This window comes from Heliangelus exortis, chromosome Z, assembly GCF_036169615.1.
Source record: "Heliangelus exortis chromosome Z, bHelExo1.hap1, whole genome shotgun sequence".
Taxonomy (NCBI): domain Eukaryota; kingdom Metazoa; phylum Chordata; class Aves; order Apodiformes; family Trochilidae; genus Heliangelus; species Heliangelus exortis.
The window spans coordinates 8,563,390-8,578,990 of record NC_092454.1 but is presented as its reverse complement, the minus strand read 5'-3'; the positions used below and the strand labels follow the sequence as shown (position 1 = coordinate 8,578,990).

Genomic DNA, 15,601 nt, shown 5'->3' with positions numbered 1-15,601 from the left:
GTAGAGCCTGGGTGAACTTGACTGATCAGTCAGCACAGCCAGTTTCTCCAGATAACCTCAGAATACATCACTAGTGTGGTGTCTTCAGGTTTGTGGTTGTTCAACTCCTGAGGCCACTTCTTATCTGCATCTGTATTTTCTCCACTTTGGGTTGCCCAGTTAGCTCCATTCGAGTACAGATTTGATATTTGGTTTATGATAACAATAAGCTCAGTTTCCTTTTCTGTAAAATGGGTCTGTTCCCAAGGTCTTGAATGTGTTTTTAGCTGTATTTAGGATTTGTAAAGTGCTTGGAGGCAGGCAGTGTTTATGAATACAAAATAGTGTTAGGCTTTGTACTTGGGCACAATGCTGTACTGTAATTCAAAGGCAATTCATGTAACATTAGTAAATCACTTTGAACTTTATGTTCAAAATATAAGCAGTAGTATAAAAATAAACCTTTTTTATTTCTTTTGCTATATACAGTTAAATAAAGTAAGCTCATACAACTACTAATCTCGAAATCCGTATTACCAGTATGCTTTGTGGAAATGCCATCACCTTGCAGAAGAGACATTCTGTGGGTTTTGTACACACTTATGGTTGAAGAATAAATTTCAGAGACTGTAAATGAAAAGATATCTCCGAACATAGTGATCAAATAATATCTTCCATTGCTTGTTGAAAGAGATATACATATATCTCACTGCCAGACTGTTTATGACCCTAATAAGTTTTGTTATTTTGCCTCTTAGGGAAATTCCTGCTCCTCCAAATATCAAACTTGTTTGGGGTTGTGCTGGTTTTTTTCAGAAAGGAAAAAAAAAATATTATTAGGTAAATGGGACTGTGCAATATGAAAATACAATATTGTACTTTAAAAATTGAACAGCATGTAAGAAATATAATATATTTTATCATCAATGGGAAGCAGACAAACATTAAAAATTCAATGACATATCCCAAATGTCTGAATGAATAAATGAACAAATATTCCTGTTCGACCAGTAGATGCAAGGATACTCTGTGCTTACCTTCAGGTGCACCATTTTCTCTAATATCTTGTGCAGTAATGAGTTGTATGTCTCACTTTTGCATAATCTGACCATTTTTTAGGTACCGTACATTGTGGGACTGAACTCTGATAGCCTCGTAATTTTTATTAAAGAAAATAGCAAGTGGTTTCAGGTGATTTCCCAGCAACCATCCTGGGAATAAGTGGTCTTACAGTTCCCAGAACATCTTTGCATTTTTGCCATAAAAATGTGAGTCTTACTTCAGTTGGGAGCACAGTGCAAAGTCAGATGCACCTGTAGATGTTCAGAGAGTTGTATTCCTGTTGCACAGTCAGTGAAACAGAAATACCAAAGAAGGAAGGATTGGGCTCTGTGCCAACCTGCGTTTGTTTTTTCTGCTGTTTTTAAAATGTGAAAGCTTAATGAGCTGTTCTGAACCTAGTGCCTTCTGATGTTTCCTGTTACCTTAGTTAATTCTCCATTCAGAGTTTATAAACTCTTCTAGATACTGAATCAGGAGCCAATGATGGAAGTTTGTGATAAAATTTCCAAAACCACTGTGGTGACCAAGGAGCCAGATTTCCAGCCACCTGTGTTATTTGTAGAGAGGAGATCAAGGGATTACAGCCAGAGCACTGTGCAATGCCTTGAGTAGGTCAGGTGTCTGCACCTACCTGGATGCTGGCTTGATTCTGGTGCTACCTACTCCTCAAATAGCTTGGGTATCTCTGTGCTGCCCTCTGAGCCATATTTGGAGTATTACTTTCTACATTAAAAGCAAAGGTCAAATTTCTTCTTTGAAGGAAGTGCTTCAAATCTTACTTCTGTTTGCATGTGGCCCTGCCTTCATCATGCTTTGTACACAAATTCTTTGTTTCCTCTCCCAGTGGAAATTTTTTTTTTTTTGGTCCTTTATGATGAGATTATTTTCATCAAACTTTAGCTGTCTAAATAGTTGGACTTCTAATCCAAATTTGGAGAGTAGACTTTACAAATTTTCTTCTCCTGTGATTAAACATGCAGACGCTCAGGCTCATGAAAGTTAGATGAAAAAATACACACGGATGAAGTGTCAAAACCAGTCTTAGAAAAGAAATTGTTTTCCAGTCTGTTTCCAGTTGACTTTCCATCCTTAAAGGGACAGTTTCCCACCTCATTTTCTTTCTGTTGAGAGGGCAAAACCCATAAAAGAAAATGTAAGTATCTAGCACCAATGGGACATATGGTTGCTTGGTTGAACATCTATACGTGAGGAATTTCTGTATGTGGCTTAATGTACAGTGCTGATACTTCTGCAGAACAGTTGGGATTTTTTTTCTCCTTAGGCAGCATGAACAATACAAGAGCACTCCTCACTTTTAACTTGCATTTAAAGAACATAGACTATCAACAAGCCAGGTTTGCCAGATCAGTGTTTCTGTTTGAAATGTGAAATGTTCTGACTCTTGGGTGCATAGTTCTGCAGCTTTGACTTTACAGAACCCACTAAATAGCATAATAATAATAATAATAGTAATAGTAATAATAATAATAATAACAATAATAATAATAATGCCTAGTTTTATTTATGCATTTATTCAGATTAAGCTTGGAATTCATATCCTGGTTTTAGTGAAAGTTGCATTTCAGTATTTGAGCATTCTGACTGTGTCTCTTTAAATATTTGGATACAAATAAATGGTGAGAAATTGTCTGCAAGCTTCAAACCATTCTAGGTTTACTCTGTTGCCTCCAGCCAGATGCTGTCTGATGTTGCCTAGACAAACCAGGGCAAACCATTATCCTGGGATTAAACACTAAATACCTGCAAGGAGCATTCTCTTTATCAGATAGTGCTCTGTTAGCAGAGTTCATTCACTTTATTGCATATATAACTGTGGTGTCAAATAGACTGATTTACAACACCTGGTCTTTTACATAATCTTTGCTATTTGCTGTGCTTGTAATCTGCCAAATCATTTAGTCTTCCTGATAGCAGAAATGCTGTAAAACTTAGATAAACTTGCAGAAGAAATGAACTTGAAGGTACTGCTGAAATCTAGGGCCTGCACGTTTGCTGTAAATGCACTGGCTGGTTTGGTTTCCCCCTACCTAATCTGTGATTGAATGTGGCTGCTGGAGAAATTGAAATTTTATGATAGCACTACAGTCTAGGGAGATAAGCATTTGTATGCTAGACTAGATTAATCTAAAAAGAAGTTTTAGGTGTGGCTAATGAAACCAGTGTGTATGTTAACAGGGTTTCTTTGGGGTTCAAAGCATCTGTGTATATCTGTATGGAGTTCAAAATTTCTCTACATGAAAAGTCTAATACAGCTGTGTGCTAGTTCTCGCTATCACTGTGGCTTTTTCCATCCTATGTTGGACCTAGCTTTAATGAGTTTCAGTTTTACTTTCCAGATGCTAAAACAAACAGCAGACCCCTCTAAAATGGTCTTGCTGGGCTACCCAAAACTCCTATATCCTGAAATGTTTGGTTAGAGTAAGTGTAAGGCATTACATTTGAATAGGGTTAGCTGCTTACATAGTCCAACTGAAAAAAAGCTAAAACTCTTTTTTTTGTTTGTTTGTTTGAATCTCTCATTTTTGGCCATTGAGGTGATTGAGACAGATAATAGAAAGGCACATATACAGGCTTAAAATGTGAAAAATAAATTTGCAAAATGGTGTTCTGATTAGGTGAAATGCAAGCTAGTACATTCACAGGAAAAAGAAACCATGTATAGAGGACACAGCCCTGTGAGGCAGTAATATTGAATTGGACTGTGTTAGAAATTATGGCAACCCTCAGACTGGAAGAAACAATGGAAACTGAAGGAAATACAAGAGATGACTTTCCAGGCAATTATAGTGTCACTCCTGTGGTTGCCATCAACATCAGCATTAACTCATTGGTACCACAGTTAACTCCTTTGAGCTGAGGAAGTATTTCTGTCTCTCAGACATAACTATGTGTTACCTTGTCATTTGTGGTCAGTTTTGTGATGATGGGTGGGACATAATACTCACCACTGGAGCTAATGAAGGATATTTTGCCTGGCATTGCTAATTTAAGAGAAGGAAGTCCTGATGCTGCTGCCACATGATGCTGTTGGACAGCACAACTGGTATGGGAAATACGTTGGCTGTTGCTAATCCTAAATCAATAAACTGTTGTGAATATTTGTAGTTAACAGCTGGTTTTCAACAAGTCTGAGTTGACTTAGTTGCTTAGTCTTCCTAGACTCCCATTGTTGTGAAAACAAAACCAGAGGCTTTTCTAGTCAGGAGTCAAAGCAGAAAACAGATGGAAATGTTTCCTCACCCAGTGGGTGAACTTTGGCTTACAGGAAAGGCATTCTGTAGAAACCATCCAGCTACACTGATACCTTAGGCTGGATGCTGTGAATAATGCTCTGTGCATGCAAGTCATTGAATGCATGCATTATTTTGGTGCTGGGAACATGGGACAGGTTGGTGCTAACAACAGCATGGAATAAAGAGGCAAAACTTTGGAGAACTTTGGGGTAAAACTCTTGAGTGATATCTCTCAGGCTGGAGATCAGCCTCCTTGGGGAAGCAGTGGAAATGGTATTGTTTAAGACATTTAAAATTGGACAGGATAAAATATATTGTAATGATCAATCCTGTGCTGGTATTTAGATCAGGTCTTGTCTCATGTGAATATTAATAGGCAGTCTCTGCAGGAACTGCCATTATTCAGTGTGCTTTAGCATCTAACACTGGCTTACAACCTCTCCCCACATCTGTACTCACACTTAAAGGACAGCCTGAATAATGCTGAGCACCTTTGCCTTCTCTCTTGGTTTCTGAGCTGTTGATTTCATATTGCCTTGCTTAGATTATATTCTTTCAGTGCTTCCACCAGACAGACTCCATACAGTGCACAGAGATTTACAGGAAGCACGTGTAGTTTGTGGCAATAATAATAAAGTCACCTGCTATTTTCAGATCCCTGGGAAACTAAATCAAGTGTAGAGGTCTATTCAGAAAAGTGCAGCATGTATATAAGTCACTTTACCATTACCTGTGTGGGTCTGTCTGCCTGGTGCCTATTCAGTGTGTCTGGCTGTCTGTCTCTGAGGTCTCCCATCAGTCTCCAGAATGTGACCAAGACATTACACACCTCAAATGCAAAAAACTGATGGAACAACTTAAAATAACCTGAGCACCCATGCTTCTCTTGACTCTTTTTCACTACCCCTGTGTTGGCATTCTTCATAGGAATCCAGACAACAAAATATATTCTGTGCTGGTGGCCACCGTCAGACAAATGTAGGTCTAGTATGAATTATGAAGGCAGGAAGACTGTATTGAATTCCTGTGTGTTGCTGTCATGCTTAATGGAGTTTTTTTGGTGTGTTTCTGTAGGTATGAAGCCTGTCACTTTGATGTGGTTGAAGCTATGAGTCCCATATCTGCCCCAGGACACCTCTGCAGAGAATCTTACAGCAGGAACAAACTGCAGACGCCTCGTCACGCGATCCACAGGCCATCCTCTTGGTACCAGATGCCTCACAGCTCCAGAAGCAGAGAAGATGATCTGAAGGAGAGCCAGCTCCTTGAGGAGATTTTCTTCATTTGACATGCCTCATTGGCCTACAGTCCTTCTGTAGAATTTTTTAGGTTTTTGTATTGCTGATTTGTTTGGGTTAAAAGTGCCATCTTTAAATTATTGGAGTGGCAACTGCTTGTCTTCCCTGTACTAAAACATAGCTAATTAGCATTCAGTTTCATTTTGGGTTTAGAAACCATGCTGCAGGAACTTTGTTGTGGTAGACCAGTCAGAACATGTTAACTTTTTTTTTTCTTCAATCTTTCATGTGCCAAGTAATCATTCTAAAATAGAAATTTTTTTTAATCTACAACATATTCTAATAGATTGAAGTCAGAGTTTTGCCAGCCTCATAACAGAAGTATATTTCATTATTGATTTTTATCTCTAAAGCAGTTTGCCAGAACTGCCTAACGCTCAAAACCCACCACATTCAAAGTAGATTATTTTCTAATTAAACAAGCCTGTTTAAAACCTGGCATATTATAAAGGTACAAGCACTTTAGTACTTTTTCCCCTGATTTTATGATCTACTTTATCCTTCGACATTCTGATATTTAACACACTGGGTTTTTAGGGGATGTATCATAAGCTCAACTATCCAGTGTCTAATAACATTAATAGATGATGTTGCAGCTTTATATACTCAGCATCCATTTGAAATATATTCTTCATTAAATCAGTGCTATTTAACAGAGTTTATGTGCTGGGTAACCTAACCCTGAAATATCTGAACACAATCAGACATTTTAGTGGTCCAAAACCTATCTGATGTGCTTTTCAAGATGAAATATATAGTAGTGGTAGTATAAGAACAGTCTTAAGACATTTTCACTAACTTGCACTATTTTGATCCTGTATCCAGGCTCCATTGTAAATAAGACAAATCAGTAATTATTTCCACTAGCAGCTCTCAATGCACATTTCCCTACTGGCTTTAATTATTCATGCTGTATCTATTTCAGTTTATTTAAATGCACTTCCATCTACTGCATGTACTTGGTTATTTAAAGAAAAGTGCCGAATTGGTAAAAATGACTGCAGATTACAGGATTAATGGTCATTTTCTCCACAATGCAGTGTTCTTATTTTATTGTAACAGTAGCCACCGGCATGTGTTCCTAGAAATATGAGGATAAAATACTCATTTTGCACGGTAAAATTGCAGTGAGTGAAAGGTAGAATTGAGCCACTCCGGGCAAGTTCTAGGCCATCTGCTCCCAAACACTACTTTGTGGGCCAGTACAGCTTTTCTGACAATTCTTTTTAGGCAGCCCTGCTTATCTTAACGGGAGTGAGTTGCTGTACTGATCCTTGGGGTATCATGACTTGGCAGTGAGGCCCGTGGTGCATCTCTGATGAGAGCATCAGTGCAGGGTGTCTAACACCCACCCCTGGCAGTGCTGTGCTCAAATGGCAAGGAAATCAAAGCAGAGTGAAGGGGAAAATGAACCCCAAGTTACTCCAAGCTGTTTCATGAAGGCACAGTCTTAATCACAGGTTAGATTATAGCCTTTTCCTGCATCCCAGATGAATTTTAAAAGCTGCTTGGAGGAGTTTAAAGGAGGGCAGTGGTATTACTGTACCAGAAAATTACTACTGTAGAAAGGCCCTGCTTGGTCTTTCCTGCTGTCAGTGAAGTATTACTGTTCTTTCCAATATGTCTGGCTGCTGCTGAATCTCCCTCTTGTTCTACTCCCCCTCCTAAGGCACAGGTCTAAAGCCCCAAAGATGTAATCTAGGCTTTAAGAGCTGGGTGTAGCTTGTGGGGAAATATCCTCATTCTATTGGGTGAGTAGTCTGCTTCTTTAAGATGGCAGTGAAAAGGCAGAGTAAGGAATAGGAAAATGTACAAGAAGCAGCAGAAAAATGTGGAAATCAGTGAGGAAAGGGCCATCATAGACATCCTAAGCATTTTTGGTTGTTTTTTGGTGTTTTTAAGTTTTATTTGGGTTTTGGTGGTTTTTGTTTGGGTTTTTCTTTAGTGAGGGTGGGAGGGCGTAAGATGTGGCTTTTATAAAGGAACAGATCTCTTACTTCAGTCCAAAGGTCTTTAACTCAATATTAACTTCAGTCCAAAGTTTTCTCTACTCTTTTCCTGTTTGACTGAAATTTTAATTGCCATTTCTACTAAGTGCTAACTGACTTTTTGAAGTAGTGGAAGTACATGTATATTTCTTGAAAGGTACCTTTGTGTGCCCAATTGAGAAAACTGCTTGGGAGTATTCTGTTCTATGGTTCTTTGTGGGTGCCAATATTTAACTGCTCTAGGATTCCTTGTGATCCATTTTGTTCATTAAAATTATAATTTTGATGCCAAGTTTTGAATCTATATTTTGGTTGTAACTCCTTAAAAAAAGGCATTGTTACAAGCTACACAGGAGGAATACATTTTATGAAACCAAGAATTCTAGAATGAAGGTGATTGAAATGTCTGTGAGATGTGGACAAAGAAAAAAAAGCTATTAATTTGGTAGCCCCAGTGAAAAATATTTTTTTATAATGCTGGCTTTTACCCTAGTTATCAGCAGTATAATAGAAATAGTGTTTAGCAGTCAGTGCAAGCAAATATATTTTGCCACAAGGCACTACAAAGTTGAAGTTATTAAAACATTTATAGCCTTAGAAAAAAAAATCAATGGTTGTCAAATAGGAAAGGACAAAATCAGTAGTTGGGACTGGGAGGGGAATTGTTTTCCATCTGCTAAAACAGTAGAGAAAATGCAAAAAATTAAACTAGCAAAAGCAATCACTTGACAGTGTCCTTTTAAGTTTAAACTCCTGTATTAGGAAGCTGCCACTGGGGAGTTATGCCAGCTATAGATTGTTTGTCCAGAGTGCTCCCAGTTAATGTGCTTCATCTACACATCAGGCTGTGTTTTACATGAGACTTTGTGGAGCTACATAACTTCTGCTGAGGCTCCTCCTCGTGCCTTCACTTTGTGTTCTTCCTGAGTGGCTCATACCCAGGCATTTGCTGAGCGTTGCTTTTGTGCACCTTCCACATCATGGACCTGTAGCAGTCACACCCTTCCTGCTTTCAGCCTCTCCGTTCTCACTGCTGAATCCCATCTTGAGTATCTATTTATACATCTGAGTTCTCAATCTAATAAATTGTCCGGGGGTTTCCTTTAATCTTCCAGACTTCTGTTTATTTTAATTATCTCCTAGTTTGCTTTGTGCAGCTTAGATATCAATTCTGCACCCGACAATATGTTCCATTTTCCACATCATCATATCATGCATATTCTGACTCTCCAGTTTTGATAAGGTGGCTGAGGAACCGTGTTTGGCTGTGAGAAGCAAAACCTCTTTTGGAGCATGAAGTGAGGGGAGGTCCCAGAATGCAAAAGAGAAGAGGAGGGGTCAAAAATATTGAATTAAACAGTAAGGAAGAAAGGATGCAGGTAAAGGGAGGAAAGGATGAGGATTCAAGGCTGAGAGCTCTACCTAAGGATGACAAAAGGTATAGGCTGATTGAAGCTGAGCCAAAGGTACAGATGAGTTGCTAAAATACAGTAAGTTGATGAATGCAATTTTATATTATATCCTGGAGACATATCTTAAAGTTCCCAAAAAAGGCTTTGACTCCCCACTGCTTTTCCAAATCATATTCTTGCATTTGCAGAGCTACTGTCCAAAGAATACCTGCTAAATCAGGAAAAGAAAAAAGTGACCTAACTTTAGCTGCTTCTTTTTACAGTAGCTAGGAAGGGAGGCCAGGGAATAGAGATGTAGAACAGGGAATAGAGCGTAGAACCTGGGTATAACTCAGGCTTGGACTCAATGTGGTTTTTAGTGTTGCAAGAATTTGAATAAGGGAGAAACAAGGAAAACAAAATCTGCAGTGATCCAGTGAGTTATGGAAGTTTGGTGTTAAGGAAGGGCTTATATATGCTTAAGAAAGAATGAGCCTGATGTATCTGAAAGATACCCCTTGAAAGCCCACATGAGCCCAGGGTTAAACTCTAAAAGTTGCTGTGGAGATTTTCTGAAATATGACCTCCAGGCAGTGTTTGCATTTGTACAGTCTGAGGGGGAGAGAGCACAGCCTGGTTAGTTAGAAACCTCCTTTTTCACCGTTACTGAATTTATGAAATTGTGTGCTAATTAGTGTATGATTTATAAATTTACATAACTGCATGCTACATAAGACAACATGGAATATTGAATGAGGTGATTTAAAGCAGCAAAAGCACAGAACTGCACTCGAACTGGCTGGCTTTCCTCTGGAAAATGGCTCTCCTGATCCATAGCTATTCCCTGCATCTCTGGAAGCCCTATCTGCTCACAGTGGCCATAAACCTTTTACAATGCTGTTGCTCCATGTAGTTGTCAGAGAGTAGGCTGCCTGGACTGTCTTGGGCATGGTTGTGTAGCAAAGCTTTCACTGCTGTCTTTGAGGAAGGGATTCAGAAGCACAATTTGGCTGAAAAGGAGCAGGACACTGAACTTGGTGTGGTCAGAGACGATGCTTGGTGACTCCCACTACTGGTCATAGGAGATGCTACTGTATCCCAAGGGCAGAAAGAAAATGGGGACATGAGGGAACTGGATTTGATTCCCAGGTATGGGAAAAGCCATTTTGCCTTTCTCCACAGCACACTTTGGGTCACACTTTGGTGAAGTATGTTTGCTACCACATCTTGGAAGGGTTGTGACTTATATTAGTGCCTGCAGCAGAAGGCGCTGGACATATCCACCAACAATTTGTCACTGAACTGTAAGCTGTCAGAGAAGAAGAGTATCGGCCAGTAATTTCCATATAATAGAAGCCAAAGCTTTCATAATTCATATATTTTGAGGCTTGAAGGGGTCATTTCAGGCACTGGGGACTAGACTGGAGAAACTCAGATGTTGCTGGCAGATGAAGCCCTGACATACGTGAGGTGAGAGATGGCCAGAGAGTCCTGGCATAGAAATCAATCCACAAGCTGCAGCAAGAGCCATAAATTCCTTGTTTTCTTAATTGAGGAATCATTCTGAAGATGTGAAAAAAACCCCAACAAATATTTTATTCACTCATAGCATTCAGTAACCAGTCTTAAGTTCATTCTTTCTGGTCTCCTGCCAGCAGAAGGAAGGAAAGTGAAAAATGGGAAAAAAATCTTTCCTGATTGCTTCGTGGCAAGTACCTAAAAACCTGCAGATTTTATTAAAGCCATTGTCCAAACACAAAATGTTAAGTGTCGTGAGCATTAAGGACAATTTGGGAACTCCTCTTCTAGGCCTGGTAAGGAAAGAAAGGACAAGAAGAATTTACCAACACAACTTGGTTCTTTCTCAAGAAGAAAGACAACAAAGAAGTTTCACTGAAATCTTACAAACACCTCTTCAAAATTCTCCAGTGTTTCGTTATCCTTGTTGCTGCAAAACTGTCTCATTTTGAGGCTGAGTTTGTTTAACTCTAATTTCCAGCTGCTGGACTTAGGTGCCCCTTCAGGAACAAGACTGCAAAGTTCCCCTCTTGTCAGACAGTAAGTACCCCACACAGTGAAAAAATCCCAGTTCAAGCCTTCTCTGATGAGATGAGGTTCTTTACACTTTGCCCCAGTCTTTGTTTTCCAGCCCCTGAATGATCTGGGGATCTGTTTTTAAACTTTCTCAAGCATTTCTGCATCCTGAAGGGTTTACACTAGAGCAGGTGCTGTTGCTGTGAATGGTGACAGCGTGGCCTCATCTGCAGAGTATTTCCCTTCTGGCCCTCCCATGAGCCTTGAAAGGAGGTGTCTGGCTTGGTACCTGGTCTCATTGCACTTCAGAATATGGCTCTGTTTCTTGGAATTGGGAAGTTTGTGAGCCAGACCAGGAGATTCTGCTAAATTTAGAAGGGCTGAGGAGGAAAAAATACGGTGAAGTAGAAACCAAGCAGGAAAAAAAAAAAGAAATAGATTCAATTTGGGATGGAGCATGAACCTTGGGTGCAGCATCTGTGAGTTCAGCCACCTTGAAAACAATCTGAAAGACACATGCTTGATGGGATGGGGGAGACCCTGACAGCAGAAACCCTTAGAAAGAGAGAAGTGAACAAAGCATAAGGTGATGATATCTGAAAGCAACAAAAACAGAGGAGAAAACTTTCGAGCTGCAGGTGAGAAGGCGATGACATCTCCAAATTGCAGAGGAAATGGCTCCTTGTCAGTAGGTCTGGTGCCCCTCTATTTGCACTGGTGCCTCCAGCACAAGGATCTCATTACCAGAGAGTTTACTGGCAGATTGGAGGGATTTCAGTGAGGAGTAATAAAAATGATCAGGGACTGCTAGAATTGACATAATGAGGAAATAAGATGAGAAGAGTCAGATATTTATATCTTGGGTGAGAGAGACAATTAAAAGGTAGGGTGGGAGATGGACTGGGTGACCTGAAAGCCTTGTCTGTATCTAATAACTTCTTGTCATCTGCTGAACAGAGGACTTGAATTTACCAGGGCTGTCAGTCTGACTCTTAGCAGCCCTACCTCCCCATGCTGAAAAGCTCAGGTGGGTGTACTATGTCTGTATTGACACTGTCAGAATGTCACTGGTGCTGTACTTTGTTTAAAAAAATAGTCATCAGCCATGATGTGGGAAAATTGACACACTGACAGTAAAGGGAAAAAAAATTAGACCTTCATAAAATAAAAAGCCATTGCAGACCTTGCTGAGAGCGAGGCTGATTGGGAAGGGCTCTCAGGTTGATTAGCTGGTGGTGCTGAACCCTTCTTGCTGTCCACACATTGGCAGATGGAAAAGTCCATGCAAAGGGACCAAGTGTGAGGCTTTTTCTGTGCAAGGCAGGTGCTGGTGGTAGCTGGCCACCTGATGAGCCAAACCTCTGCTTCCTAGTAGGTACAGATGTGCTCAAGCTGTTGTCCCAGAACTGCAGAGCTCCATGGGCAGCTCTTGGGGCAAGCTCTACACAAGCCAGTTCCCTGCCAGTCCCACCAATGGGACCATGGCCATATGTGAGGTTTCCTATCCCTTCCTAATGTCCCTACAGAGTGGATCCAGCCCTGGGGGACAGGCAGGTTCTCCCCTTGCCATGTCCTGGCTTGCTGCCTTACCCAGGGAGATCCCTGCTATGGGGGGGTGGGGGGGGGAGGGTGGAAGGGTGTTTGTTATTTGTACCTAGATTTTTTTTTTCACACCTATATTCCCCTATAGTTTTCCATGAACCCACTAAACATGTTTTTTTTTTTTTACACATACCTTGCCAAACATGATCTGTCACTGTGTTTTGGTTTCCCAGAGATAGGGGATGTCTCAACAGAGGGAAGGCTGGCCCCATCTGAATAATTTACTCAGCAGCCTTACTGGGAGGGGGACTTAAGAACCAACCCTAACTGGGACCAGGATCCTTTGCAACACCCCCCAGTGCTGCAGAGGAGGGAGCCCTGGGTTTGCTCTGGACTTGGGAGACCAAAGGCAGAGTTGGAGGCAGCCAAGTTGTAGTCATCCTGGTTCCTGGGTTTGCAGCCCAATTAAAACGCTGCCACCAGAAGCTGTGGGGCCAAAGTGAGAGGCCCTTGAGGGGAAATACCAGAGGAGTGTTTGTTGGGTCTGGTGGCACAGAGTGGCCCCTTCTGTTTTAATGATACCTGTGTGCAAAGGCCACAGCTGCTTTCATTCATCTCACATTAGTCTGACTTTCACCGAACAGACATAGCCTAGGGTGGTGGAAGGTAGAGAAAGGTGAACAAAAAAAAAATAAAAAAAAAAGAAACCCAAACCAAAAAACATCCATTCTTACTACTTTTTCCACCCTTTTGAGCTGTGATACCAGGCTCTGGCAGAGAAACAGTAATCTTATCCAGCATACTGTTGATTTAAACCTCTTGGATTTATATAACTTTGGAAATGGTAAACTATATTAATTCGCTGTGTTTTCAAGGGAAAGTTATTTATTGAGAGACATTTTTAACTCAAGTGCCAGAAGCCTTAAATCATTATAATAAATTCATGCTATTCAGGGTTTCTTACATTGTAATAAATTTGTTTTAAACATGAATGAGGAGATCCATGATTTCTTTAATATACTGTTATGTATTTCCTTTCAAAATGACACTGCTCACTATATCAAGTGGGAGAATAATAGTGGGAGATTTACAGTACTTAAGAATAACAGAGTCTGGGAATGTGACACGTGAACCAATAGTGGACAGTAGGCTGGGAAGAGCAAGGAGCCCACCAGTGTTCCCAGTGGCATGGCCAAGGGTTAAACAAGTAAAAACGGGTCAAGATCATTGGGCCAGACTGACAGCTGGGCAGAAAGCTCCTTGCAGGGTGGGAATCACAAGGCAGCCTTATATTCACCTCTGTTTCACTGCACAACATGACTGAAAACACCCAAAAGGAGACACAGAGCATCTGCCTGCCGTGACCTGGGAGAGCAGCTGCTGAGCTGCCACCTCAGTGGAGCCAGAGGATTGCTTCCCAGACAGGATCACCCTCCCCTTCCTGACCTCGTGTACCTACCACAGCCTTTTCCCAGGGACCTCATCCATCCTGGGTATGGTGGTGTGTGGGGAGCAGATCCCTCAGCAGCTGCCAGCACCCCTGAAGTGCAGGGAGGGGGTGCCAGGGAAGCACTTGGTTAAATTTCAGTTGCTGTTGTTCATCCTTGACCCCTCATTAAACCTCTGCAACTCCCTGGCGTGCAGGTGGATGGCTGTGAACACAAGACAATAAAACCCCTGTCTGGCTTTACATTGCATCCTCCTGGCTTCACAGGGGTCATTAGGGACAGGTGGAGGAAAAACCAGGCACAGGCATCACCTGCCTTGGTGATGCCAGCATCTGGAGTCTCAGACAAATCCACTTTTGCAGAGTGGTTGCAATTTCCTTGCAAAGCAGAGACCCTCTCCACTGTGTAAACATCTGCCAGGTGCTTGTGTCCCAGCTTGCTTCATCTCTTCACAGAGTGCTGCAGGAATGGTGTCTGGTGTTTGTGGTGAGCTTGGGATCAGGGTTGGGTGGGGCAGAACATCCCTGTGCCCAAAACAGCAAAGTCCAATTTGTTCTTTGCTAACTAATGATTAGCCCCTGAGGTACCTAAAAGCCTTACATCTTCCCAATGAACAGCCTTGTAGAGAAACAAGGAGCTGTGCAGAGGCTTTCAGACCATGATGTGAAAATCTGCCTGCAGGATGCCCACGTAGGCAGACAAGGGCATTTCCCTGGCTCTGAAGAGTTAATGGGTCTTTGGAAGATGTGTCTGCAGCAGGGGGCAACTGAATGCTGCTGGTTCTCTGGTGGGGACAGATGGCCCTGTCTGGCTGCAGGTATAGGACACCCAAGGACTTCAGCTGCCCAGGGATGGGGCTTGCAGTGGATGAAGGATGTCCGTGAGCTGCCCGCACCACAAGGCTGGATGGCTCAGGAGAGGGGAGGAGGGGAGGAGAAAGAGCCCCGTGTGCTCAGAGAAGTGATGGCAAGACCTCATCTGTCAGCACAGAAAAATGTCTGGCCAATAAACTTGCCAAACGTCCCTAATAAAGGGCTGGATGTGTTATCATGTAGAATGGTTTTATAGGGGACGGCCATAAAATGTGCACATTGCCCTTTAAAATGCCAGGACGAGGATTGATTCCAGCAGGGAGGAGGGAAAGGAGGAGGGGGAAGGAGGCTAATTGGAAAAGGGGGATAAATCCAGGGGCTCATTTCTCTGCCCTGGGTCCCCAGGGTGTCAGGGAGCAGTAACAAAGCAGGAATCACTGCTGGGCTAACCCAGGCTGTTCCTGGACCTGGCTTGATCTGCTCTGTCCTCTCCACCCTGAGCAACACCAAGTGCCCCTTCTTGCATCTGCCTCTGTTGCTGGCCCAATCCTGCTCTTATTCCTGATACCCAGCCCAGGGAAAGCTCTTGAGATACTTCCATCAGCCTCTCCACTTGTTCCTACTTGGTGCTTCTCCTTTTAATCCCAGGGTTCTAATTCCCATTGCCTTCTCCTTGCCAGTTCCAGTGTCCTGCCTCCCCAGTGGCTCCATCATCATCACATTTCTCCTTCTTCTGCCTTGTGACTCCATCTCCCTAATCCCCATCTATGGAATTCTACCACTGCTGAAAGAT

The 15,601-nt window shown here is 41.8% G+C and overlaps 1 protein-coding gene across 2 annotated transcripts in view; it reads left to right on the top strand.

The window, feature by feature from the left end:
• Nucleotides 1-7,873, top strand: part of KIAA1328 (KIAA1328 ortholog) — a 169,207-nt gene extending 161,334 nt beyond the window's left edge. For both annotated transcript variants that reach the window (XM_071731920.1, XM_071731919.1), the window contains 2 exons: nucleotides 5,370-7,602; nucleotides 7,635-7,873. In XM_071731920.1, coding sequence (XP_071588021.1) covers nucleotides 5,370-5,583 — 214 coding nt within the window. In that variant the 3' untranslated portion in view covers nucleotides 5,584-7,602; nucleotides 7,635-7,873. The remainder of the gene's footprint in view (nucleotides 1-5,369; nucleotides 7,603-7,634) is intronic.
• Nucleotides 7,874-15,601: the final 7,728 nt, after the last annotated feature.